The sequence below is a fragment of the Monodon monoceros genome, unplaced genomic scaffold (assembly GCF_005190385.1).
Source record: "Monodon monoceros isolate NGI ecotype Baffin Bay Population unplaced genomic scaffold, NGI_Narwhal_1 Super_Scaffold_3, whole genome shotgun sequence".
Classification (NCBI taxonomy): domain Eukaryota; kingdom Metazoa; phylum Chordata; class Mammalia; order Artiodactyla; family Monodontidae; genus Monodon; species Monodon monoceros.
The window spans coordinates 33,007,152-33,018,301 of record NW_021703780.1 but is presented as its reverse complement, the minus strand read 5'-3'; the positions used below and the strand labels follow the sequence as shown (position 1 = coordinate 33,018,301).

General features: G+C 50.9%; 1 protein-coding gene across 1 annotated transcript in view; it reads right to left on the bottom strand.

Moving 5' to 3' along the window:
- The window catches only part of CUNH6orf132 (chromosome unknown C6orf132 homolog), a 25,805-nt gene extending 21,594 nt beyond the window's left edge, over positions 1-4,211 (bottom strand). The window contains exon 1 of the mRNA XM_029241572.1: positions 3,893-4,211. Coding sequence (XP_029097405.1) covers positions 3,893-4,037 — 145 coding nt within the window. The 5' untranslated portion in view covers positions 4,038-4,211. The remainder of the gene's footprint in view (positions 1-3,892) is intronic.
- Between the last annotated feature and the right edge of the window lie 6,939 nt (positions 4,212-11,150).

The window sequence follows — 11,150 nt, the reverse complement described above, 5'->3', positions numbered from 1 at the left end:
GTGTGTGTGTGTGTGTGTGTGTGTGTGTGTGTGTGTGTGTGTGTGTGTGCTGAGCTGCAAGCAAACCACAGCACACCTCCAGGGGACGGGAGTAAACAAAAATCTCCTTCACACCCCTGCCATGCACAGGTCAGCTTTCCTTTCGGTAGGCTGGTGCCAGCCTGTCCCTGGCCAGAAATATGTGCTCAGCCCCTGGGGTTCATGGCTTCCTACCTGTTAGCCTGGCCTGAGACACCAGGGCAGGGGACCCCAGGAGCAGGAATACCAGAACCAGTAGCCACCTTAGGGAGCACTGGGGTTCTCCTGGATAAGGAGCTGGGACAGTCCCTATATATTTATTTAGAACTGCAAAAAGTCCTCAGGGGAAAGAGAATGGCCCAGCTCCATCTGGGGAAGGAAACCCCAGGATTCTCAAATATTCCCATATAAAAGAATCACCCAGGAGCTGGTGAAAAGTCCAGAATCTGGGTCCTAGTCCAGTGATTCTGACTTCATGTACCCCAGGTGGGCCCCCTGGATCTGCATTTTAAATAAGTGTTCTAGGTGGTTGGGAGGAAGGTGATTTACATTTTGGAGGAACAAGAAAGAAGGGCCCCCAGCAATCAGGGCATCCTATTGGTGGGGTGGGGTGGTGGTAGATAAAGAAGCTTGGCTCAACTAACCCAAGAGGCAAGGGAGGAGTCCTGAGTGACTAGCAGCCTTGTCTCGGGCTGCAGCAAGTCCCTTATCCTGAGATTTGTAAAGATCCACATCTCTGCTTTCTCACGTACTTTAAAAGCAATTGTGTAGCCTTTTAAGACCCTTGTGTGGGCTCACAGGAGGCTTAATTAGGATTGCAATTGCATTAAGTGAAGCCCTTCTAATAGTTACTGGATAAATGTTAGGGAAATCCTGTAAAGAAAAATTTACCTGTCACCACCTTCACATGACTGTTTGCATTTTACCTGCTGCACCCAGCCTACCCTTGTGCAAACAGATTTTTACATGACTGTAGCCACAGAGCAAGTGGTTACTCCTTAATTCCCTTACACACTCCCACACTGATTCTTCCCCCTCCATCCTACCAGCTATTCTCCAAGGGCTGGATACCGCCAGCATCTCAGAGAATTTCACAGACTCAGGGACCCTATGAAACTAATCCCAACCCCTTTGAGCTCTTATCATGGCCTCTACATGCCTCAGCTACAGGAACTGAAGCAGGAAGTGCTCAGAGTTGGAAATGCCCTGATAATAATAAATCATTGCAGGAGTCGACAGATTTTTTCTGTAAAGGGCCAGCTAGGAAATATTTTTGGCTTTGTGAGCCATACTGTCTCTGCTGCTGTGACTCAACTCTGCCCTTAGTAGCATGAAAGCAACCACAGATGATATGCAAATGATGGGCATGGCTGACTGTGTTCTAATAAAACTTTATTTACAAAAACAGGCCATGGGCCATAATTTGCCAATCCTTGTTTTAGTGTTTTTCCTTTTAATGCTCTTCAAAGCACTGTCATATACCAACCTCAAGCAGTCATTCTGTAAGCAGTCTGGACACCAGCCCCATTTAACAGAAGAAAAAAACTGGCCCAGAGAGTGGCTAGGCCCCCACTTATTGACAGAGGTGGACTCCAAAACAGGTCTGGGATCTTCATCACATCCCAGAATCCCCAACACTGGTCCTTCCCCTCCCCAACTCCGAGCACATGTCCTGTTCAGCAGGAAGACCTCTGCTACACCCACTGGCACCCTGAGGAACAGCCCAGAAACACTGGAGAGCCATCCTGCTGGGTGCACATTGCTTCCCACCCCTCCATGTGGTGCAACCAGGCTGAGTCAGATGGAGACTCAGCCCTGCCCTGGGGAACGGGAGGAGGTGCCTCCCTGGGCTCCAGCCCTGCTGGTGGAGGCAGCAGTTGGCTAGAGGCGACAGGGCACCATACCTGCATCTCTCTACTGGAGGGACTGAACCCCACCTGCAGTCTGTTCAGTGCAGGCAAAAACATAGAGAAGTATGTAAGGCAAAAATGTACAGAAGTGTGTAAGGCATTCCCCTTGGGGAAGGAGTTGGGGGGGGTGAGGGGGGAGGTGTTCTCAAGCAGATGCCCCTCCAGTCAAATTCCCCCTTGATTACCTTCCACAAAGTCCGCTCTGCAAGCCGGCTAAGAGTGTGGTCTCTGGAGCCCCACTGCCTGGGTTCAAATATTGGCTGTGCATCATGAGGGAAGCTGTGGGGTAATGGAAACGTCCCAAAGCTGAACTGCACTGACGGCTACGCAACTTGACAACTCTACTAAAAAAATCAGTGAACTGGACACTTGAGAAAACCCTGGCTCCGTCATTTAAAGCTGTGTGATCTTGGGCGTGTTACTTAACCTCGCTGTGCCTTGGTTGCCTCATCTGTCAAACAGGATCATAGGCTAGGATTCAACAAGTCAACAACACAAGGACTTTAGAACGGTACGTTGCACCTAAGAAGGGGTCGATAAACGTTCGGGACCCAGGCGAGGAGAGGCGTTTAGGCCTCAAAGAGTTGTACTTGGCAGGACATGTGTGTTTGTTAAGGTCCTAAACCCTGCCTCCAAGCCACCCTGGCCCTCGTAGGCTTTGCTCCTGCTGTTTGCTCTCGCAGTGCTGGGTGCCCTTCCCTCTCAGCTCACATGCTAGTTCCAATCAGAGGTCATCTCTCTCTGTTCCTTTTGCACTTACTCTTTTATAGCAAAGACTCAGAAAGGGCTAAACAGCATTCGGTCAGCTCTGTTCACCAGCTGGTCTGAGATCCTTGGGCCAGAGAGAGGCAACGTCTTGTTTGCCCTGCTCCTGTCAGGGTGCCTTGTGTCCCAACTGTGACAACTTGGGTGCTGAAGTGAATCCAATAGCAGGGGTTGAGGCTGTAACATCCTCTGTGGGTCCCCACACAGTGGCCATAAAGGTCAGTGAAGGTAATGGGGTGACAATGAAGGCAGGTGAGGTAAAGCAGTGATGGGTGACCCTCCTTGGGCCCAGAAGCTCAGATCATACACAAGAAGTGAATTCCTGTCCCCACCCCCTGGATTCCCCCTCAGTTATATAGGGTACAAACTGCAGAAAGATGCAGTGAGAAGGTGACCCACAGGCAGAACCCCTTTAAAGGCAGGGTGGGCATGGTGTTTTCAGATGCCTGCAGACACACCACCCTGACGCAGGGGCCAGGGGCGGCTGGCAGTCAGGAGGGGCTTCCTCAGCCTCCCCTGTCGGGTCTGGGGCTTCTCCCTCTGACCTGACAAGAGCCTGTGACCCCAGTAAGTGACTTGGTGTCTGGCACAGGCTGGTATCCTGCTAGCAGTGGCTCCTGTGGATTTTTCCTGGGCCTCCCCAGGGCAGAGCCAAGTGTGTGGGCACGCAGATAGCAGCTCCCTCTCTGCCTGTGACCCCGGGCCAGGCGAAGCAGGGCTGGGAAATGGGGGTGGGGGGACGGCGGAAGCGGAAAGAGTGGGGGGTTGAAAGGACCACCCTCAAGTCCTCAGATCCAGGGGAACACTTTGTACTCAACAGTACTGCTGGGGGAAGGGTGAGGGAGGGCACTGCAAACCGCGGGAAGCCTTTCTGGCAACAATAACGCAAATATAACTTTCACAGAGGAGGGAAAATAAACACCTCGGAAGAGGGACTAAGATCAGATGCGGGGACCCCCTCGAAGGTCTCCGACCTCGCTGTGGAGAGGGGCCCCTCCTTCCCTTTCCCAGAGACACCTCTCTCGCCGGAGGCTCCTGCCCAGCCAGCACACAGGTTCAAACGCGTTCCTTCCCCTCTGCGCTGCCGCGTCTCCCGCCCTGGAGGCCGCGGATCGCCCGGAGTCCCGGGAGGGAGGTCGCCCCCGGGGTGGGGGGACCGCCCGGCAGCCCTGCGCCCTCCGGCTCCGGGGCACACTCACCGAAGTCCCGGGTCCCCTCCTCCGGGGCCTCCTGGGTGAAAATCCAGGGGGGGTTGGTGGCGTAGAGGGAGGTGGCGGGAGGGTTGGCGTGCTTCTTGCCGAAGAGTTTGCTGAAGGTGCCCTGCACCGTCGGGTTCTTTTTCATGCTGCCGCCGGCCGAGCAGGCGCCGGGGAGGACCGTCCCTCCGCCTCCTGCCCTGCTCCGGACTGGACTCCTCACCGTCTCCCCAGGGGCCTCTACCAGGCCATGGCCCCGCGCCGTCCTCCCCGCCCACGCACCGGGAGACAGGTGCTGCGGGCGCCGCCGCTCGCCGGGAAATGCGAGCTACCTGGACAGGTAAGAGGCTGCGGCTGCGACCCGGCCCCGCCCCGCGGCTGCCGCCGCCGCCGCCGCCGCCCCGCCGGCCCGCCGCCCGACTCCCCCGGCCGCATTCCTGCCGCCTCCTTCCACAACTGGCCATTGTTGGCGGGGCCCGGTGGGCCAGGGACCTCGCCCAGCCCACGCCCAGCGGCGGAGACGACCCGCCCCCTCCCCCGGGTCGCCTCCCGGCCCCCCTCCTCCACCCCTCGTCCCCCGGGGAAGGGAGGGGGCAGGCCAGTTCCCAGCTTCTCAGGAGGTGTGTGACCACGTCGATCCGGAACTTCGGAAACGACTCTTGCGCCCAGCACTGGGGAAGTGGCTGGACACAGCGCGCGCGCTGAAGGGTTCTAGGGGCCCTCAGAAATGTGGGCCAGGCATCTTCCATGCCTGTAAGGAAATGCCCATAAGAAAAAAAGGTAAAAGCAATAAATAAAAAAACTAAAAAAGCAAAAAACTAATGTCCCGATCTGATGACTAGGGCGGAAAGTATCCTCATTGACAGAGCTCCAAAGAGCATGTAGGATGACTAAATCTTGGCATTTTTTTTTAAACACCAAATTCTTTTTCTTTTCTCTGTGAAGCTAAGTGAATATATATTTTACTAGTCTTTCAGATGTTTCAGGATGAAAAGTTGAAGGGAAAATATCTGGTACAAAGAGCAGTGCCACCCCAACTGTCTGGGAGAAAGAGGAGGAGAAATGCAGCGGGGGTTCTGATTGGGTAGCTCAGGGGAAACACTCTATCTGTGACTGGATCGCCCCCCACCCAGCCTTCCACTCCTGCTGCCCAGAAAGCATCCAAATCTAACTAGAAATATAGTTGACTTACAACATTATATTAGTTTCAGGTGTACAACATAGTGATTTAATATTTTTATAGATTATATACCATTTAAAGTTATCATAAAATATTGGCTATATTCCCTGGGCTGCACAATATGTCCTTGTAGATTTTTTATTTTATACATAGTAGTTTGTGCCTCTTAATTCTCTACCCCTGTTTTGTCCTTCTTTCCTTCCTTCTCCCCACCTCCACTAGTTTGTTCTCTATATCTGTGAGTCTGTTTCTGTTGTGTTATATTCATTCAGTTTATTTTTTAGATTCCACAAATAAGTGTTAGCATTCAGTATTTGCTTTCTCTGTCTGACTTATTTTAATAAGAATAATACCCTCTGGGCCCATCCATGTTGTTGCAGATGGTAGGATTTCATTCTTTTTATGGCTGAGTAGTATTCCATTGTGTGTGTGTGTATATGTATATACACATTTATATGTATATATATAAATGAGATATCTTCTGTATCCATTCATCTGTTGATAGACACTTAGCTTGCCTCCATATCTTGGCTATTGTAAATAATGCTGCTGTGAACATTGGGGTGCATGTATCTTTTGAATTAGTTTTTTCATTTTCTTCGGATATATACCCAGGAGTGGAATTGCTGGATCATATAGTAGTTCTATTTTTATTTTTTTGAGGACCCTCCGTACTGTTTTCCATAGTGGCTGCACCAGTTTACATTCCCACCAACGGTGTACAAGGGGTCCCTTTCATCCTCTAAGTGGATGTAATTTCTAAAAACTCCAGGTGGGTCAAGCCCACAGAGGTTCAGTTCATTCTCCAGGGAGATGAGCTGTGAACCTTTAAATTGCTTCCAGTTCTATACTAGCTAGGCTGGGGGTGGCCGTCCACCAGGGGAGGTCCCATCAGATGAGGACCCGGGAGACTGTGTGAAAGATGCAGAGAGTAGGGGAGAGTCAGTCCAAGGGGGTAGATTTGGATGCTTTCTGGGCAGCAGGGGTGGAAGGCTGGGTGGGGGGCGATCAAGTCACAGATAGAGTGTTTCCCCTGAGCTACCCAATCAGAACCCCCGCTGCATTTCTCCTCCTCTTTCTCTCAGACAGTTGGGGTGACACTGCTCTTTGTACCAGATATTTTCCCTTCAACTTTTCATCCTGAAACATCTGAAAGACGAGTAAAATGACCACCTGTACTCACACACACACACACACCACACACACTTTTCATTTTCTTTTTACTGACAGTTGAAAGGTGTGGATACCATGGCACATCTCCCCACACCCACCACTACTTCAGTATCCATTGCCTAAGAATAAGGACATTCTCCTAAATGACCTCAATATAGTTATCACACTCAATAAATTTAACATCGATACACTAACATCTGAAATATACTCCACATTAAAAATTTCCCAATTATCCCCCCAAGATGTCATTTTAGTTTTTGATTTTTTTCCAGTCCACAGTCCAATCAAGGTTCACAGATTGCATTTGCTCGTCATGTTCCTTTAATCTCTTAATTTAGGGAAGTCCCCTGCTTTTGTTCGTTTTTCATGACAGTAACATTTTTGAAAAGTCCCCCCAGTGTCAAGGGACAGGATGAGAAGGGCCCTCAAGTCTTGTGGCTGTGAGGTCATTGTTTTCCCACCAGGAGGGGAGGGACTGAGGAACAGATTGGGGGACAGAGCATCTTTAAAAACACTCGTGTTTCCCAAATGTTCTTGGTTGGTGACACGCCTGTGGTCAACCTTGTCCTACCCCACCCACTCCCGTGGCACTCCTGTTCATTCAAGGAGTATTTGTGGAGGCTGTCCCAGTTGCCTGGTGCCGTGCTCAGGGTTTGTGATAACTGGGGATAGAAGAGAATTATAGAAGTCTTATTTCTACCATGGAGGATCTTAGGGTCTCATCAGGAAGCTGGGTTTACATGATTTAAGGTGGCGGACCATGAAGACCAAGTACAGAACAGTGACTGCTGTCACTAATACACACACAACAGGAATTCAGAGGAGGGGAGTGCTCAAGACACTCAGGCATGAGATAGGGGCTTCCTTCTAGGAGACCTCTGAGGTACGAGGTCCCTCCCACCTTGGGTTGCTCCTGAGCTCTTAACCCTGAACCACCCCCAGCAGAGCCACCATCCAGTGGCTCCATTCATGTACAACTTCCACCATATAATTAATATTCTTGAGAACCACTGTGTGCCCAGCTCTGGGCTGTGAAAGATCCAGAGAAATCAAAGACATGGTTTCTGAGTTCAAGTTGCTTTAGTCTATTTGGGGAGACAGGGAGAGACACATGGAGAGATGAAGGGTGGGGAGGCAAATAATGAGGGGGAGACTAACAAAAGGAGGAGCGATCAGGGTGGGCTGGAGGATCAGGGCGGGGCAGGGGCATGTAGGAGGAGCAAAAACTTTTGCAGGGACTTAGATAGTGGAGCTGGGAATTGGGGGATGGTAGGGAGGTCACAGCAAGGTTGGCCAGGGTATGATGGGCTTAAAAAGACCAGCTGGTAAAATCGGAAACAACCCAGATTGTCCAGCTAACAATGACTGGTTAAATGAATTATGGCATATTCACACAATGGAATAATAATGCAACTCTAAAAATAAATGAGTCAGCCGACTGTGTCCAGTTATCTACAAGATAAAACTGTTAACAAAACCGTGTCTGTGTGTGTTTGTGTGTGTGTGTGCGTGTTACCATTTGGGGCAGGATAAGTGTGATCATATTTGCTTGTATTTGCACAGAGAAACTATGGAAAGATACATAAGAAACTAGTAAAAGTAGTTACTGGGGGGAAGTGCGGGGAACTGGGCAAATGGAGTGGGAGGGAGAATTTTCACTGAACACCTTTTTACAGTTTCTAATTTTCAAACCATGGTAAATATATTTGCTGTTTAAAAATTAAAGAAAAGGGGCTTCCCTGGTGGCGCAGTGGTTGGGAGTCTGCCTGCCGATGCAGGGGACGCGGGTTCGTGCCCCAGTCCAGGGGGATCCCACATGCCGCGGAGCGGCTGGGCCCGTGAGCCATGGCCGCTGGGCCTGTGCGTCCGGAGCCTGTGCTCCGCAGCGGGAGGGGCCACAGCAGTGAGAGGCCCGCGTACCGCAAAAAAAAAAAAAAATTATAAAAGTAAAAATTAAAGAAAAAAATAACTCAGCAGGAGAGTTTAGTCTAGAAGTGTGGACCACCACGAACCAGCAGCCTCTGCACCATCTGGGATCTTACTAGAAATGTAGGATCTCTGGCTCCATTCCAGACGTTGGGTAATCTCTCTGGGTCTCCGCCTGTTCTTCTGTAAAACAGGCTATTAATTTAAGGCCATTATGAGATTCAGTGATCTGTTGCATGAAGGTACCCAGCAGAGGATCTGTACTTTAACAAGACCCCCAAGTGATTCAAGAGCATGTTAAGGTTTGAGAAGCTCAGGCCTAGAGTCGGTGGTTACCAGACAACGGAGCAGGCAAGGGTGACTGGTGGTAACAGCTGTGTATAAGGATCATCTAGCAGCTGGATGAAGGGCCAGGAGAAGGAGAAAGTGTAGGCTGAGGGGCTAAGAGAGGCTGCGTAATTGATCGGTTAATTGGTTAATCAGTTGGTATTGATTCAAGCAGGAGGGGATGTGGACACCATGCCGGTGGTAGAAACAGAAAGTAAAGTTGTTCGTTTGTGGGACATTTCTTAGGAAGAAAGGAAGAGCTTGGTAAACAGCTTGCATATAGGGAAATAGAAAAAACGACAACAAGAACTCTGAGCCCGTTTCCTCATCTGTAACATGGGAGTAATAACAGTACCCCCATCTGAGAGTTGTTAAGAAGATGAAGTAAGATAAAGGATGTGAAGTGCCAACACAGGACCTGGCACCCAGGGGCCACTCCTCAAGTGTTTGTTCATTTCTCCTCCTTCTGCTCCCCTTGCTTTTGGGGTTAGTTTTGGTTGGGGATGGAGGAAAGGGGGAAACGAGAGTGACCCACGAACACCAGAAGGGTTTGAAGCTGCTGAGCCTGGACAGCAGGGCTCTCCCTGCCCTTACACCACGCATTTCACCCAGATTCCACTCCCATGTTGGTGCGTGAGGGGTGGGCAGCTTTGGAGGCTGAGTTCTCTGGAGCAGGCGTGGGGCCTGATTCTCTGTCCAGCTCAGCCCCCCAGACCATTGTAGCCCTGCTCCATCTCATGACAACACCTCACACCTGCTCCCCCAGGAAAAGAAACAGCCAAAAGCCCCATCCTGTGATTAGATCTCGGCTCAGCAATGACTTAGTCGCCTCCAAGAGCCAACTTCGCTGGCCGGCTCTGGAATGTGGGGTGGGATGAGGGCCTGGCAGGCGCCGTCTCCCCAGAGACCCAGCCAGGCCTTTGTTAGAGCTGTGGTCTCTCCTCCAACAAAGCCAAACACTCCTGGCTGGGGGAGTGCACTCTGAGTGGGGGGAAGGCAGGCTGAGAGACCCTGAGAGTCACCTCATTCCCCGACCCAGTTCTCTGCGGCTAGCTCTGCAGGGGCAAAAGTCAAAACTCCCGTCATGCCAACTCCCACATGCCAATGAGCTGCAGCTCACCTCGTCCAGCCCCGTGTTCCAGGCTGGAGACACCTTCTACCAGACCAGCTCCTGAAACTGTCCCCTTCAGCCTGCAGGGCAGGGTGGGCTTCAATCCCCCCAACCTCGGCCTTCCTCTGGGCTGGGCAGGTGCCAGGAGATGTGATCAGGCTGAGAGAAAGTCTGGCTGGTGTGGAATCCTACATCCTGAGAAGGGGGTCAGGGTCATTACCTGGTGCCTAAGAGTGTGAGGATCCAAGGTCCAGCCCTGGGTAGGGAATGGTGTGTTAGGGGGTGCTGGGGAGAGACTCATTTCCCTTTGTAGCCGCGGGCTCTGTGGATGGGACCATGGCATAGTGGGAAAGACCCTTGCTGGGGAGTAGGTTTGAGTCCTGACTGTGCTGTTTAACAAGGGTGTGACCTTGGCTGAGTTACCACCTCCCTCTCTGAGCCTCAGTCTGTTCATCTGTAAAATAGGGGCTATTAATGCAGGTTTTTATGAGATTCAACGAGATAAAGGGTTAAGATACCCAACAGAGAGTCTTGACTCATGGTGATTACTTAGTACCTACGTGCTCCTGCCCCGGTTCCCTACCCTGACTTTGGGCATGGAGATGCTCAACAGAGAATAGCAAAGACAGAACAGAGGCCCTGAGAGTCTGCACAAGAGCAGTACCAATTCTACAAAGAACCTCAAGAAGGAAAATTACACCAGGGCCCAGGAGACAGGGTGGGGCAGGTGTCTACAAGGTTACCTCGAAGGCCAGACCAAAACATCCCACTGTAAAACACATCCCACCATCTGAAATCATGTGTCTATGTTTTAAAAAAAGATTGTTAAGTACAAAGGCAGAAAACAAAATTTCATGTAAATTGTGACTACAGGTAGATAAAGTGTATTTGTGAATGGCCAGGGGTTAGCAGGAAACAAGACTGTGGAGATGGCTCAGGGGGAATGCCAGAATTACATGTGGGATTTTTACTTTTCAGTAATGTGCTCTGTTGGTAGATCATTTGTTTTAACTTAAAATTCTACAAATAATAAAGAACATAATTTAGCACGGAATACATATTCTTTTTTAAAAGAACACTGGATGGGGGTGGTGGTGGGGTGTGGAGATGTGAAGTCTAGTGGCTCTTCGGCCCCTAACCTCCCATGAGACCATGGAGCCTTCCTGAGCCTCAGTCTCTCCATCTGTAAAATGGGATGGCGGGCTCCAATACTCAGGTGTAGTTTCTCATCTCGTTGAAGTGCTCATTGGCTTGCAGAGCAGAGGCAGAACAGCATATGAGGCTGTCTGGCCCTCCTGTATAGGGGGTCTCTGAGGAAAGTGAGGTGAGCACTGGGATACAGGAAGCATTTCCTGGGCATGGCTGTCTCCTCTGCACCAGTCCTGTGCTCTGGTGTGGGAGGTCTAGCCTTCAAGATCAGTCCCTACCCTCTAGGAATCAGCACAGCTCTGCAACACTTCTCACTTGTTCTGGGGACCAACACTTGAACAGGGACTTTGAGCCCTGGGTGCGTTTCCATGCGACCGCTCCTGGGTCCAGCGTGT